This window comes from Peromyscus maniculatus, chromosome 8 (assembly GCF_049852395.1).
Source record: "Peromyscus maniculatus bairdii isolate BWxNUB_F1_BW_parent chromosome 8, HU_Pman_BW_mat_3.1, whole genome shotgun sequence".
Lineage (NCBI taxonomy): Eukaryota > Metazoa > Chordata > Mammalia > Rodentia > Cricetidae > Peromyscus > Peromyscus maniculatus.
The window spans coordinates 41387501-41404556 of NC_134859.1; the positions used below are offsets into that span (position 1 = coordinate 41387501).

At 46.2% G+C, this 17056-nt stretch overlaps 1 protein-coding gene across 3 annotated transcripts in view; it reads left to right on the forward strand.

Annotated features, from left to right (window-relative positions):
• Gria1 (glutamate ionotropic receptor AMPA type subunit 1) overlaps positions 1 to 16694 on the forward strand; it is a 337003-nt gene extending 320309 nt beyond the window's left edge. For all 3 annotated transcript variants that reach the window (XM_006984888.4, XM_006984887.4, XM_076542378.1), the window contains exons 15-16: positions 3669 to 3803; positions 14076 to 16694. In XM_006984888.4, the coding sequence (XP_006984950.1) occupies positions 3669 to 3803; positions 14076 to 14279 (339 nt within the window). In that variant the 3' untranslated portion in view covers positions 14280 to 16694. The remainder of the gene's footprint in view (positions 1 to 3668; positions 3804 to 14075) is intronic.
• Positions 16695 to 17056: the final 362 nt, after the last annotated feature.

Below are 17056 nucleotides of genomic sequence, written 5' to 3' on the forward strand. Positions count from 1 at the left end.
TTGGCTAAAAATGCAGGGAATCTGGGACAGTTCCTCAATACGTAGGAAGAGCACGGAGATGCCCAGGACGCTGGGAGATTCTCTCTTCCCCAGAAGGGAAGCAGCAAATTGAAGACAACAGGTTCAGGAGAACAGACTGTGGAGCCAGGGTCATCACCATAGCAACCCGCCCAACAATTCTGCAAGATGAGAGCGCCGAGTTTTCGGTTTTCCTTTTTTTTTCCTTTTTGCCCATCATTCCTCAGCACTGCCACTCTGTTCCTGGCGGGAGACAAGTTGTGACTTTTCCCTCCTACCAGCAGGCTGCCTGGCTCTGAGGGAGTGCATCTGCTGTGAATGGAAAGAGAATATGGGTGTTTCAGGGAACACTTGGAAGACTCCAACCCTATCTCCTCCCTCCCCTACCAAAGCTGGAACCCTGCAGCTTGCCACATACTGGAACAATTGCTATTTATTCAAGTGCTCAAGGAAGTGCTCTTATATACACAATGGATCACGGAAGAGTCAGAGCTCCAGTCTCTAAATAACAGAAGTTTTGTCCCTGCCCAGGATAGCCCATTACATCCCAACAATGGGTGCCAAGGAAGGCCAGTGATGGCAATGGGCCAAAGGACCTCCAGCCTCCTTAGAAAGATCTAAATCTGATGCTATCCCAAAAGCTAATGATGGCGAGGTAGGGCTGTAGCCCACCTGCCTAACATACCTGAGGCCCTGGCTTTAATCCCCTGCACTACCAAAAAAAATACATACCTACATACATACACAAAGCTAATAACACAATAAAAAAAATTATAAACCTTGTCCAAATGTAAACTTACCTAAACTAAAACCACACCAACACTAGCTCCTCGTCACATACTCCACTAAAACATGCCAACTTGAGGCCATTGTGTCATGTCTGGTATTGGCAACAGTGAGGATCAAGTTCCCCCTTGACCTTGTCTGGAAGTTTCCCCTGCCCTCGGCTACTGCAGAAAGTTGTCAGCATAGCCAGGGTCTGTGGTGCTGATCCAACAAAGGGATCCAGCTCCCAAACCACCAGGCTGTGTTCACGCATGCAGCCATTTCCCTGGGCCAGAGGTCTTCCTAGGCAGATGAGCTGACTATGGCGATGCATGCCTATAACCCCAGAACTTTGAAAACTGAGGCAGGATGATCAGAAGGTAGAGGCCAGACCAGGCTACTCCGTGAGTTCAAAGCCACCCTAGGTTATACACTGAAATCCTGTCTCAAGCAAACAAACAAATACAGAGGGTGAGGTTGTAGCTCGGTGGTAGAGCACTTGCCTAGCAGCCCAAGGCTCGGGGTTCAATGTCTAAGACCAGAAAAAGAAAGAAGGCAGAGTATGATGAAAAGTCTCCACTCCAGACACAACCAGATGCCCAGTCACTGCACCCTCTTCTTACTACAGTTGTACAGAACACGCCTTTTCCCTCACTTTCACATGGCATCTAACTCTACATGTCTCCCAGATATACCATAACGCTTGGCCAGGGAGGCAGATGCAATCACAGAGCAATGTAAAGATAGTAACAGAAGCAGTTGCCCACCATCCATCATCCCCTTGTCTTTGAAGACCTCTCCAACCCAATCAAAGTTGGGGACACTATGAAGAAGTGTCCTATAAGACAGTAGCCTTAGTGACAGACAAGGCAAGATGTGCCTCAGCTATTGGAAGAGGGATGAGCTTGGGAAGCAGGCAGCCTCCGCCTTCTTCTCCAGCACATCCCCCATCCACTCCCTCCAAGCGTCACCCTTATCCAGTCCTTGCTACAGTGTCAGCTGGTGATGCTTGAAGATGTCTCCCCACCCTGCCCTCCCCTGGCCCTGTCCAAACAGGAGAATTTTATAGGAATTTCTGTTAAGGACTCCTAAGAATTACACACCTTCTGAAAGTAAGCAGGGACATAGGCTGGCGTTCTGAAAATCACACAAAGTGGGAATTTATGTGTCCCACCAGAACCAGGTGTTGAACCCATTTCCCACATTTCTCTTCTCAGGCCGTAATGCCAGACAGGAAAAAAGTTTACTCTCTTGAATAATCATTTCCACTAGAGAGCCAGGCTAAGCATTGCCAAATTAATGTATATTCCAGAACTGTTTGTCATAGCCACACAAGAAGCCCCTGAGGGGTTGCTGTAGATAATTCCATGGCTCTGCTGGCTGGGGCTATTTCCAGAGTAGGAAGGCAAGCTGCTACCTGCCATCTGTAGTTCCCAAGTTCAATCACCAAGAACCCTGGACACTGCACCAAGTAGAAATGGGGCGAAGGCTCCTGACTTGGGAGATAAGAAACCCCTTTGCACATGCCCAGGATCTCCTAGGTAAATGTCAGAGCAGCTCCTAGGACCATGCAGCCAAGCCTTCATAGGGCTCATCTGGAACACGACCTGAAAAGTAACACACGAAGAAATATAAAAGCCACACATCCTACCCTGTGCCACCAATCAGCCACCTAATGCCATGTACCTGCACAAGCTGACATATGCATTTCATTTTGATTTAATGAAAAACTCTTATGTAACAATATAAAAGAAGGTGTCAAGAGCCACCAGAAGAACTGGGGAGGATCATTCTTCCAAGACTTAAAGGTTTTCTTTGCCTGTGTCAAGAATTCAGCGAGATGGTGTCCTCTCTCCCTTGGCCACTGCCTTCCACTGTGGACAGTGGTTTGGGTTAGTGTTCTTACTGCCTGAAGCAGTGTTCTCCTTCACCCCTCCATGCTTGAAGCACACAGGATGTGACAGAACTCAGGGACAGTCTCCCACACCAGTCGTTTCCACGGGCTCCACAAGCCGGGTTCTGCCCCTTCCTGCCGAACATCAGTATTTTTCCCCAGGTTTCTGGGGATTCAGCACCCTCCTTTGTGGCTTGGCATCTCTGAAACCAGCAGAGGATCTTTTACTACAGGCAACTGAGATTTCTAAATTCAGCCACCCAGGTCTGCCTACAGCAATTTTAGCAAGCACCTCCAATAGAAAAAAGAAATGCCACCGATTAAGCATAATTATTAAGATTTAATAGAGCCATTTTTCTAGCTCAATGCCTTTCTGCCTATCTAAGCTCCCCCCCCCCACTCCCGCCAGGTTTCCCCTTAAATTGGGACTGAGAGCAGTCAATTAAAGGTATGCGTCCCTCTGCCTTTATTATGTGTTTGAGAGCTGTCTTATTAAATTGAAATCAAATGCACATCTAGGGGAAAGTTCACTTTAATACCGACGCCCAGCAAAACACTCAGAGACATGTACAATGATGGAGACTGACGTGTTGCCAAGCAACAGAGGAGATGAGGTAGACATGGAGCTAAAGGAAAGAGTTTCCTAAAAGAATTGGTTAAGCTCGAGGCTTCAGATCTTACCAAAACTGGCCTGAATTTTTGTGATATCTCCTGTCCCAGCAAAGACATTGAGGAGGGAGGTAGCGTAATTAGAAGTTCAACACAATCACAGATGGTTTTATATGTACACAAACACACACGCATTCCCCTTTTCCCACCCCGGGGAATGTTGTGAACTTGGCCAATGAATACAAGCAATTTCCAAATATGAATGCTGAGGAGGGGGTGGGGTTGCGTGTATGTGTGTTAATTTGCTGCTGCCTCAGTGGTTTGAAGCCTCTTGACTCACTGTCCTCTCTCCCCTCCCCTCCTTCCCCACCTCCTTCTCTAGGACAAAACAAGTGCTCTGAGCCTCAGCAATGTGGCAGGCGTCTTCTACATCCTGATTGGAGGGCTGGGACTGGCCATGCTGGTCGCCTTAATCGAGTTCTGCTACAAATCCCGTAGCGAGTCGAAGCGGATGAAGGTGGCATCGTCTTCCTGGGTCTTTTCTCCTACCCTGTTCTCAGTGGTGCAGCTGGGTTTCCTGAGAGGCTTTTTGCTCAAAGGAGTAGAAAGGGACAGGTTGAGGCCACCCAGGGAGCAGAGCTGAATCGGGATGAAACTGAAAGAGGAGAAGGGAGACAAAATTAAGGGGAGAAAGGGGTGTGTCTGGCAAATACTGTGCCCAAAATAGCAAGTGCATCTTTCCAGAGACAGGTCAGACAGATCGGTGAGGTTAAAAGGTCAGGGTTCAGTCAGCACAGCGAGAGGTTTATTTTTTCTGAAGTTATGTCCAATAGAACAGCTCCCCAGATGAGGGAAGGCATGCCTACCCAGTTCCCCGGGCTGATTTTACCATACTTGGTGAAATGGGTCCATTTTTAGCTTCCATATTATGGGTGAGCATTGGCAGAGAGACTCATCCACAGAGAAAGCTAAGCAGATTAGTTCAATAACCCAAACCACACTGAACACAGCTGAAGGCAGCGGAGGCAGGGAAGAATTAGAGAGGATTGAAGAGATGCCAGTAGCAACATGGAAACTATGGGTAAGAAGAAAAGTAAGCTCATCTTATGGAATCCCAAAGAATACAACGAAAGCAATAACTGGAATCAACAGAAAATAGATGTGAATACAATATGCAAAACCAATTTTTCTAGTGGAGGAACACATGGACCATTCCAGTAAATAGAGACCTCATCATCGCTGGTGCCGTGTGAGAAGGGGACAGGCAGTTCTTAGCAAAGATGGTGATGAAAGCATCCCAGGGAACCTGGGATGCTGTCACCATCTCAGCCCCTCAACTGCATCCTTAGCCCTAGCGAGGAAACATGTGTGGAAGTCAGTCATGTGAACAGCACCATAAGGAAGCAGAGAGCTTAGGGGCCAACTGGGACCTTCAAACCTTTGAACTTCAACAAGAAACAGATGTGAGAAAGTGCTCAGGGCTAGGGAATGGCTGATATGGTAAAGTGCCTGCCACACAAATATGAGAAGTTAAGTTCAGAGTCTCAGCACCCACAAAGAAACCGGGTCTGCCTGTGTACCGTAGGCACACCTGCACCACTGGAGAAGGGGGGGGAGAGATAGGGAGACCCCTGAAGCTCATTGGTCAGGCAGCCTACCCAGGTTCACAAGGTTCAGTGAAAAACCCTGTAAAAAATAAATAAAAAATTTAAAAAAAAAAGGCAAAGAGCAGTTGAGGAAGACCTCCAGTGTCAACCTCTGACCTAACCACACACACACACACACACACACACACACACACACACACACACACACATACACCACAGAAAGCAAGCAAGCAAGAAAAGAGAGAGAAAGGAAGGAAGGAAGGAAGGAAGGAAGGAAGGAAGGAAGGAAGGAAGGAAGGAAGGAAGGAAGGAAGGAAGAGAAAGAGAGAAAGAAAGAAGAGAGAGGAGAGGAGAGAAGAGGAGAGGAGAGAAAAGAAAGAAAAGATTGTGATGCAGACAGTGAAGTCTATAGGAACAACTTAGAGGAATGAGAATTGGAGAAGGTTTGTGGGAAACAGCAGAAATTAAGAACAAGCATTCTTTAGACTAAGATGGGAAGAGAAATGTGGTCGTCCGCGCCACCCCTCCCCCAACTTGTACCAGCAGGTATCTTGGCCTGGGCTCTCTCTTTGGCTGGGCTAGATGAATAAGAGTTATTCCTGGGGTTTATTCTCCTCTACTGTGCCCTAAAGGCCCCCTTTGTCAATATTCAATTCCTCCTGAGTGGAACACACCCATCACTGGATCATTAGCACAGGCTCCCGCCCAGTCTCTCCCACCTCAGCTATGATCCCTGTGTACATCCTGGGTCAGTCCTAGGGAGGACAGCTCTAGTCAGTCCCTTGCTTGAAAACTCAATGTTCAGTTCTGTGTGAGAGGAACGAGGGTAGAAAAAAAAAGCACTTCTCATCCTAGTACTGAGACCTTCTGTCCTGGCATTCAGCATCCCCACGTCACGGTTCCAGCTGCCTCTCTATTAGCAATCTGCCTCCCTCCTCCCACCACATCCCAGCCCCTGTGTGCTCTATGCAAGCTGATCCTTTACCCTGCCTTCTATCTCATGAAGCCCACTTAAAAAGCCGCTTTCTCACGGTGTTGTAACAGGAACAATGAAAGTCTGGAAGTGTGATGGCGTTTGTCTAGAGGACCAAAGCTCACCTCGTTCTTCCCTAGACCAGCACCTCCACATCCCACTAGAAAAGGCAGAGCACGGCACAGTTACTGATTTTATACCTTAAACCCTCCCATGAGTTTGGTGGAATGTGGCATGGCCCCTGAGCCCTAAGCAAAGCTTTCCTTGTCAATTCCATCTAGAACATAAACCTTACACACTGTCCTTCCTATCATCCAAAGAGAGGGAACAGCCGTTCAAGCAGCAGAGGGACCCAGGCCAGGAGCTAGGCCAGCTACACTCCTTGCATCCCTTCCCCATGGACCAGAGGCCCAGAGCCCGTACTGGTCGGCTTTTAAAAGTTCCTTCTCATGGTGCCCCAGGACACAGTGTCCTGTGGAGATCTATGAACTGAGATCCTGGCATGAATTCATCCATTCTGTTTCTTAACTGTCACCTTAGATAAGTTTTAATTACTCTCAGATCCTTATGTTTACAGTAAAAATAGGCACAGAGATAGCATATACCTCATAAATCTGTAGTGAGGGTATGAAATAATAGATTAAAGGATTGGCAGGAGGCCTACATCACAGTATGCTCTCAATAAATAATAACAGTGGTGATCACTAGCATATATGATTACAGACATTATTAACAGACATCTACAGCTTCCTTCAAACCTTCTTTTATTAATATTTATTTATTAACATGTAATTTTATTGATTGCATGTACTAGATTGCTTTGAGCCATGCAGGCCATAAGTCCCTAAAGAACAGGCTATGGCCGTGGGGTAAATATGTTAAATTAATGTGAATTGTGTCCAGAAGAGAAAAATCTCTTGAAGCAGGAGAGGAGGCACGAGAGAGAGTTGCTCATAGGTTAAGCAATACCACACACACACACACACACACACACACACACACACACACACACACACACACAAGGTATATGTCCCTCAAGGTGGTTTTGGCCCCATCTATGGGTATTCATCAACCATGATGTGGTTTGGTATCCACCAAGCAGGGAACCACCTGAATGTCCAGCTTCCCTCTATGTTTCTAGTTATTTCCACCAAGCCAGGTAACTGACTAGAGGCTGGATTTCCAACTGAGACAATGTTGACTGGCCCCCCCGGATAGGGCACTGTAGTCTCCGATGACAAGAGTCCCTTGAAGAGGCCTGAGTTATAGTACCATGTCTTAGAGACAGTCTCACACTTCCCTTTATAGTGTAGTTTTTTAATATCTCAGAAGCTGTCGGGGTCCCCCAGAAGCATTAACCTAAGACTCTCCACCACAGTCCCCAGTCAGTCCCACCCATTGTTGTGACTTCTGCACAAAACACCAGGACTCCTAGTAGGATTTTCCATCTTTCCACTTCAAGGGAGCTATTTTCTTTATTAATCTAGCTGGCCCTTCATTTCCAAAGCTCCATCAATTCCTCTCTTATCTAGAAGAGATAAGTGGAAGGCACTCCAGTCACTCCTCAGGCTTCATAATGCGCTGCTTTGCTTTTCCCAAAAGCAATTAGCTCTGTTCAGAAGCGCAGCCCACAGCCCCACACTGGGATGCAGATGTGGGTGACAGGGCCTTGGGAAATGCCTTCCATCCTATGTCTTTCCTTGCTCACGATGTTTACTCACTCTTAAAGCCGGGAACCCCTAAACCAGCTCAGGCTCACCTCCCATGACTCAGAAGTTCAAAAAGACCTTCTCTCATCACCTTGTGAGGGAAGAGGAAGAAGAAGAGGAGTGAGGCAAAGGGAGAAAGGGCAGGGGACAGGCTCAAAGGGGGAGAGAGGCCGAGAACCTTCCTATCAAGGGATTAGCTCCTCGTTTTTGTTAGGCAAGCAATGTATCCCTGAGAATCTGCAGGCTAATAAAGAGTGAGGCTAGGAGAAGTGGGCAAGCCCGCACAAGGTCACATAAGTCAGGAGCTAGGATAACAGGAATTAGACAGTGAACCAAGCCTCCAGCAAGGCCAGGCTCTTGATTTTAGCCAAGGTGCTTCTAAACTTCTCGATCTCTTTTCCTCCAGCTGTTAGTTGATGTGTGTGTGTGTGTGTGTGTGTGTGTGTGTGTGTGTGTACATATGTACACATCTTGCACACTTGCCTTAGGTCCCTCAAGTGCCAGTCATCATGCCGGTCACAAAGACAAACCAAGTGCATCTCCCTACTCAGACTGTGTCACTCAGGCAGCCTTCAGCACCGAATCTCAACTGAGCCTTCCTGACACTCTTTGCCCTTTGACATGTCATGAACACGACACGTGTGTCACACGGAAAGAGAGAGGACAGTACTCAGCATAGGAGATACAACCAGGAACAGCCCAGACACAGATCCCCATCTTGGGGTTTCATGGGGAAGGCAGACAGTTGGTGAACATTGACCTGCTAGATAGTGATGTTGGGAAGAAAATGCCCAGGACATTCCCTTAATGAGAGAACCAAGAGTGGGGTGGCCTGACAGGTTCTCTGGAAAAATGGTATTTAACCGGGTTGGGCAAGGAATGAATTAGCCAAGGCCAGAAAGTTGCCAGCAAAAGATGTCCAGGGTCAGAGATTCAAACACTAAAACAGTTTGCCTAGAAATGTCTGGAAACCAGTAAGGCTTGGAAAGAGAAATACTGAATTAAGAGTGTAGGAACTGCGGACTCAGACGGAGACTTCAGGTGGCCCACAACATCCTAGTATAACTTAAACTGTCATAAACAAAAGCCTCACCTAGGGCTCATTTTGAATTGAGTTAAGCCTTGGAGTCTTCGTGCTTCTCTGCCAGGGAGAACAGAACAGAGTCTTTGCCCTTGACTGATAAAGCAAAATCAAGATCTTTATCATTTTCTACTTGGCTCCCAGGGGAAATCAATCCCCAGCCTCCCCAACCCCCAGGAGAGCAGCTGACCTCTTAAAATTGTATGTGACTATGCCAACACATAGTATACGGAAGCCACAGCAAATTAGGGTCTGTACACTTGCCTAGAATTAATGAGCAGCTGAGAGGCTGAACACAGAGGAAGCATCCTCTACGGTTGGTGCTCAGCCACTTCTTTCCATACGTGCTGAATGGAGTCATTAATGAAACCTGCACTTTCATTGGAATGTTCTCTGACATCCAGAGGCTGGGCAGAGTTCTAGCAAACCAAGGGACTGGGAATGGAATGTTGTCACCATTGCAGGCCTGAGTCACAGAAGAACCACACTGGGGGACATTGTAGTTGAACATTCACTCTTCTCTCTCTAAGCCTCAGTTTCAGAACAGCAGTTCTAAGGATGTGATTAAGAATAACTGGTATAGCAGGAAGGGACAACAGAGAGCCACCCTCTCAGAGGCAAGGGCGGGTGTTACATTAGTGATTGTCAGTTAGCCTTGGGAGAGCACAAGAACCGTGTTGAATAGGACATCTACTTTGTCACTCTCTCAGATGACTTGTCTTAAGCAAGACAACTGTGTACACATCAGGATCTCTTTAAAATGCTCGAGACAGCAGATAATTCAACTTAACTTCCAGTTTAGAATCACCTGGGAGGCTTGGAGAGTTAGGTGCCCAGGCTACACCTACTCACTCAGCATTAGTAGGGTAGAATTCAGACATCATAGTTTTTCCCTAAACTCCTCACGCTGGGATTCCAAAGTACAGTGCAGTTTGAGAGCTAGAGGTCTGCTGGGTATTAACTTGCCTTCCATCCCAGCATTCTGGCTCTTGTCCTCACTTCTCCAAGATTCCATAAGTGTATCAGAAAGGAAGCCTGCAAGATGCCATTGCCCACCTGTAGTAGAGTGTGCTCTGGGCAGCCCTCAGCTTCCCGAGGAAACAGCTCTGATGTTTTAATACTGGAGGGTCTTAACTACATGCCAAATTTGTCCCAGATTTTGGTAGGCTCTGGTATCGACTGTGCCATTAACCTTGTCCTTCATAAATTCATGCTTTGCCAGCATTTTGGTGAGATATTTCAGAAATGTTTGAGACTTTTGAGGAAGACAGCCCAAGATAATCTATGAGAGCTTTAACCTGTTTTGTCATTGTAGATTTTAAGTTGAAGGAATTTGGTCGATGGGGCTGGGGAGATAGCCCAGCTGATAAAGTGCCTGTTGTACATGCATGGGGACCTAAATTTGATCCCCAGCACACATGTAAGAAAGCTGGGTGATGCTATGTACTTTTAATCTCGGTGCTGAGGAAACAGAGATAGTGGATTCCTAGGGCTTACTAATCCCCCAGTCTAGCTGAGTCAGCAAACTTGGTGTTCCAGTGAGAAGCCTTGTCTCAAAAAAACAAGGTGGACAGCTCCTGGAGAATGACAGGAGGTTGCCCTGTGGTCTCCATGCTCACATGTGCTCACACATGCACACACACACATACACAATTTTAAAGGAACATTTATCCTTTAAAATCCATCTATTCCAAGCTACACTCTAGAAAGTTCTGTTTGTCTACTGACACAATTAAAATGTTATTCTCTTTTCAAACTTTTTTTTTTTTGGTAATCATTAATTCTTCCTGTTCTCAGCTCAGATTTCCCCTGTGTAGCATTGTGGCTGTATTTATTTGGCCTTTGACTCAAAAGAACGCAATCCAAATCACACTTAGCATTATGGTTGTATTTATTTGGCCTTTGACTCAAAAGAATGCAATCCAAATCACACTTCCTCTTCAGTGGAGGAATGCCAGGAGAGGATGTAAATAAACTAAGTCCCCAGATTTGAGGAAGAGACAGAACCAGCGTGGGCAGAACATCATATGGGGGGAAATCTGTCTGAATCATGGATTTTATTTTTTAGAATATCTTTTATTTATTCTTTGATAATTTTATACATGCATACGATATGTCTTGATCATATCCACCTCCAACTCACCCTCTCCCTCCTTTGGATACCAACCAGCACATCTCCCACCCACCTTCATGTTCTCTCCCCTGCTTTTTGTTTGGGTTCTTATTTGGGGAACACGCTGAGTCCAATTAGTGCTACTTGATGGAACGTTGACCGATCCTGTTGGCTTGCTATGGTACCCATCCTTGTTCAGCTGCAGTGAGTTAACTAGTGCAGTGACCATGCTGTGTCCAGAAGACAGCACTACACAGGGCTCCTCCCATCCTCCAGTTCTGACATCCTTCCTCCTCCCTCATCTGTGATGTGCGTTGACCCTTTAGGAGGACAGATATAGAGGACAGACATGTTGATATAGACATCCCATGTACAGTTAAGCACTCACAGTCACTTATTCTAAACATTTTGACCAATTATGAGTCTCTGCATTAACTGTTAACCACTGCAAAAAGAAAATTATATGGGTGAAGTTAGGAACGGCATTAATCTACGGGTATAAACGCAGCCATTGAGAAGGTAGTTTTACATGTCTGTTTAGCAAAACAACCATAGGTTTCCAGCTAGGATCTAGAATCACAGGCTTTTGCCCAGATTTACAGTATCAGGCACAGGTTAAATCCTGTGAGGCAGGGCTCAGATCACATCAGAAAGTGGTTGGTTACTCCCATAACCACCATGTCGCTATTGTACCAGGAGACATATCTCGCCTGGCAAGTCCATGTTGTAGTATTTAGAGTCACCACCAAGTAAGTCCACTGATGGTCTTTCTCCCCCAGTGGTCTAGCGTGGCACTTCCTGGCACTAGGGAAGCTAGCCAGCAGGATGTTAGTAGGTCAATTCTAGCTTGATGTCCTGCAACCAGAGTGTCTTCCTCAGCAGTAACATCCAAGAGCAATAACCTGTGTTGTTTATGGGCCTTTAGAGTCTCCCTGACCAAAAACCTGAAGGGAGGTGGCCCATGCCTGGCACTGAGACTTTTCCTGTAAAGACTCTTGTCTTGTAGGGGGAGCTTTTTCCACCAGTGTTCCAAGTACCAGTGTTCAAATGCTTTCTCTTTTTAGTTATTTTCAAGCTTTTATTATTTTTTTTAATTATATGTAAGTGTTGTGCTGGTGTGTGCATGTAGAGGCCACAGGCATCAGATTCCTTGTGCTAGAGTTATAGGCAGTTGTAAGCCACCAAACATAGGTGCTGGGAATCAAACTCAGGTCCTCTGCTATAGAAACACACACTCTTAATTACTGATCCATATACCCAGTCTCTAATTAGCTTAAAAAGATAGTGAATCTCCATACATCTTTAGTTTTGGTTAACCCAACCCACTCCATCCTTACTAAAACCTTTAAACATGCCTCCAGATGAATCATAGATTTCAAAAGGAAGAATATTTTAAAACAGTGTCAGAATGTCCAGTAAGAAATGGATAGCGCCGGGTAGCGGTGACGCACGCCTTTAATCCTAGCACTTGAGAAGCAGAGGCAGGCAGATCTCTGTGAGTTCAAGGCCAGCCTGGTCTACAGAGCAAGATCCAGGACAGTCACCAAAACTACACAGAGAAACCCTGTCTCGAAAAACCAAAAAAAAAAAAAGAAAGAAAGAAAGAAAGAAAGAAAGAAAGAAAGAAAAGAAAAAAGAATGGACAGCAAGAAAATACATATATAAAACTGTTTATGTCCATCTAGCTGCAAGAGATAGAATGAGCTTTCTGGGTCACAACAACAAAGGCCAGGCATTTTGGAAAAGATTGTATTTTTTTTCTTAAATAAATTCAAGAATATCTTATCAAAAAAAAAAAACTATCTGTATAATGGCCAGTCAAGCTAGCCATGGACTGTGAAGACATAGTCCCAGCTCCCCCGAGATGTGAGCTTTCTTTACGCTTACAAAACTTCCATATAGGAGAACATATGATACACACACATTAAGCAAAAGCCTTTGTTGCCAGCTGAGATAATGAGGGACTTTAGGAAGAAAGCTAAGCAGAATGTACTCTGAAGGATGTGGAAGTTTGGTCTTAGCAGAGGAAGTCTCTCAACCCATAGACAACTCTTCTCAGTATGTTGATTCCTACCAAGAAACTAAACCTCACCCCTAAAATTCTATGAACCCAGAAGTGGATGGGAAGGAATAGGGTAGAGTCTTCATATGCCACAGAGCTCCTTCTCCAGAGGAATTTTAACAGAACAATGCTTCCTCTTGTCCAGTAGGATAGGATCCAGAACCTGGATTGTGGTCTCGAACATTCCACTTAACAGCTCTGATGCTGGGGTGATCCTTGAGTCCTTCCCAGATCTAGAATCCCAACAGGCTAGAAACCACGAAGTGGACGACACTGAGTTGTTGTGTTCATGCTGAGAGGAAGCAGGGGCACACAGATGAAGGCTCTCAGAGATATGGTCTCACTCTGCAGCACATGACCCCTGCTCATTACATTTTGTGAATTTATCTTATTCAAATGACTTCTAAGTACCCTTGTCCCATGGAGCTAGAAGAATTCTCTTTTTCAGAAGATCACTCGAACCCAACAGTAACACATTATCACTTTCCCTTAATATTTCAAAGCATTTTCTGTGCAGTGGTGCCATTCTTAGTAGAGAGAGGTAGATGAGGAGGCAGAGGCAGAAAAGAAGGAAGAGGAGGGGCAGGAGAGGAAGAGGGAGAATAAGGGGATCAGGGAGAAGAGGAGAAGGGAGGGGAGAATGAGGAGAAGAAGGGAGAATGAGGGGAGTCTGTAGCTGCCTGGACATTCATATGCTATAGACATGGAGGTTTAAAAGTTCTAAAAATACCAAAGACAGGAACCTGATCACAGAACCTAGCTTGAGTATCAGGATGCAAATTTCCTAAGCTCCACTCCCAACAGCTCCAAGGAAATGCCCCACCTGCAGGAGCCCCAGAATGAGGTAACTTAGGGCTTGCTTCCTGACACATTCAAGCCTAGACCCCAGGAAGGTTAAGGGAAGGTGACATGTGCAAGCACCAAAGAGAGCAAGGATGCATCCCCGAGGCCATTGTCTCTGTGATGCATGCTAACTATCAGCACAGACAAGCTCTAGGTATAGACTGACACATCAGATTGGGGCTACTAACCTGTGGTTTCTAGAGTGTTAGAAGCCTAGGTCAGAAAAGGACTTAGTATGCCAGAGAAGAAATAAGAATTACCAAGAACTGTTCACAGCATTGTTTTTTGAGCTCAGGCATGGGGAGGAAGGTTGGGGGGCAGTTTCAATCCCATCTTGACTCATTCTCCTTTGCCAGTCATTGCCAAGGACCTGGGGAAGAACCCCCTGTCCTCCTGAAAAGGGTTTCTGTTTGATCCCACAGCAATCCATCAATGAAGCCATACGGACATCGACCCTCCCCAGGAACAGTGGGGCTGGAGCCAGTGGAGGAGGTGGCAGCGGAGAGAATGGCCGGGTGGTCACCCAGGACTTCGCCAAGTCCATGCAATCCATTCCCTGCATGAGCCACAGTTCAGGGATGCCCTTGGGAGCCACAGGATTGTAACTGGAGCAGACAGTAACCCCTTGGGGAGCAGGCTCAGGCTCCCTAGTCCCATCCCAAGCCCTTCAGTGCCAAAAACAACAACAAAATGAAACACCACCTCCAACCACCATGACCAGATGGAGGACAATTCAGCTGACGTCCCTGAAGAATTAAAATACAAAGCAAAACAAAAACAAAAGATCCACTAGGCGTCCCTTTCCCTTGGGGATTTTGTTCGCCCTTCTCCATTTGCTAAGTGACGATGGTAACTAACTCTATGCTGCAATAACAGGAGAAACCCTGTCCAATGAAGTCTAACGTCTCTGAGAATGGAGTCACTGGGATATTAATGAAGAAATCAAACTGTTTAATTTTCATTCAGTTGTTAATGTGTCCTAGTGTGTGCAGTTATTTTCTTACTAATATCCATGGTTTGCAGGCTCTGTTAGACCCTTTTGCTTCTTCTTATCCCCAACCCCCCCCCCACTCCTCCCCATCACTCTTTAGTTTCCAGATGGAAGACTCATGATTGGTTCCACCTTACAAGCAAGGAAAGGAATACGCGACCTTCAGACTCATTCCGTGTGGGAGCTCTCCACAACACCTTCAATCCCTTGGCCCATGCCTTGGATGGAGACAGACACTACCGGAGAAGGGGACTACCTTCCCCAGAGAGAATACTACCTAAATGCTGGTTCACTGGAGAATAGCCATGAGGAGCATCTCAGATAGGGGGTGGAAAGGGGCTGGGCAGTGTGTAGGCAGAGGAGGACTTGGGAAGTTTCCTGTTGCTTGGAAGAGGCTTCCTGGAATGCTCAAGAGCTGTTCCGTGGGCCACAGAGTACCACTGTGGTACATCTCTTTACAAAGTCAATCTCAGCCCCCCAAAAGCGTGTTCTACTATGTTCAGGCTCAAAGGCCGTGTGGTGGCCGAGGGGCAATTGCCCTCCCAAACCCAGTAGAGCCTTGCAAAGAGCTGGCAGTCAGGGAGGTGTCACACACGACTCTTGCCTTTCCTTTGCTCAGCATCAAGACTGAAGCCCTGTGATAGAGTAGGACTCTCTGTGGAACCTCTGACATAAGGGGGCGTGCTGTCCAAGCTCATTCCAAAAGAAAGGCAGTGGGGAATCATGAAAGTCCAGCCAAGCCCCTGCCACAGAGCCTTCTCTGCTTTTCCTGCCCTAGGTTTGGGAGACCAAATATGAAGTTGAGAGTTATGTCAATGCAGAGGACTGGGGGGGGTTTGTGTTAATAAAGTATTGTTTTAGCATGTGATCAGGTCTTAAGAAAGAAAGATAGCAAAGCCTAAGTTATTTTAAGAGACAGAGAGATGAGTTACGTTCCTAAGGATATCAGGGGACCTTAAGATGCCTAAGCCCATCCCCTAACTCTAACACAAAGAAACTAACTATTTTCCTGGCTAAGACAGAGGAAGGACATAGCATGACAATGGTCAGAACCTTTATACACCCATGAATGCAATGACCAAGGTGAAGGACAGCCAGACAGGAAAAGTGAGCAAGAGCCGCTGAACGATGCTAAGCTGCCTGAACCTTTGAGTGGAAGTGGGCGTCCCTGGCACACAGCTCTGCGGAGACCTCCACTCTCACTCTTGGTGCGATTGGCTTCCACCTCTTCTGCAGCCACTCCTGGGTGCATGCTTCAGTGAGTGCCACATGCCACTAGCTTTTACTGATAACCGTATTCTGGCTTGTTCTCCTACCCTCTGCTTCCATCCAATCTTAACTATTAGGGGTTATCATTAGCACTGGACAAGATGAAAATTTTGGAGCCTACCTAGGGTCCAGGGCAGTAGAAATGGCTTCCTCTGTGGATGCTCTCAGTGAACAACCCATATCTCTATGTCTCTCTCATTCTTTCTTCATCAGCCATAGCAAAGAAACATCCCAGAATCCACCCTTCACCCCCATTGTTCAGTTTCTCCCGTGTTAACATGGGCGTGGTGTGTGAAGATGGATTATCTGGAGATGGATTATCACCTTTTATTTCTGCCAGCTAATGTCCTCCCAGCCTCCTGCCTAGCACTGTAGACTCTTGTGTGACCTGCCACTGGGGAGTCTGCACCCAGGAAGAGATGGATCTAAACTCTGCCATCAGCTGCTTCAAAGACCTCTTGCCTGAGGCCTGGGAAGATGTTCTCCAGCCCCTGAGCCTATCGGTTGGATAGAGAAAGACTGTGCTGGAAATGAGGGTCTGTGCTGGGAGGGGTCCATGACTCCAGGGAAGATGCTTCTCACCAAGGGATGTGTGGAGGAAAAAAAAAGAAGTGAGAAAGAAGTTACCTTGTATTATGTATTTTTACTACACTTTTCTTAAAAATGGAACAGTGGGAAAACTCTGAAAGAGATTGACATTTTTCTCAACAGGAATCCATACTTAACAGTTCTGGCTTTCATTAAACTTTGCTCTTTGGTAGCTGGGCCTTTTATTTAACATCCGTATTGTTTTAACTCTCTTGGCAGATGTGAGTGGTGGGGGGTTTCTCATTTGAGCAAACACTAAATATTTGGGGCAGGATTGCTGTTTTATTTTCAAATAGCCAGGGTTTTTCTTTCCTTTTTTGGTATTTGCATCAAATGAACAATATCACCAAGAATTAAATCACTGTGGACCCATTATCTACCTTTCATTATTGTCCATTCCATTTTGTGCCATTTCTGAAGCCAAGGTTCCAAAGATTGCTGTCTTCTTATTCTTTAACCCACGACTGGCAGGTTTTTAACTCCACCTCTCTGCCCCTATGCTGGAGCTGGAACCTGGACCTTGTGCATGCTAGG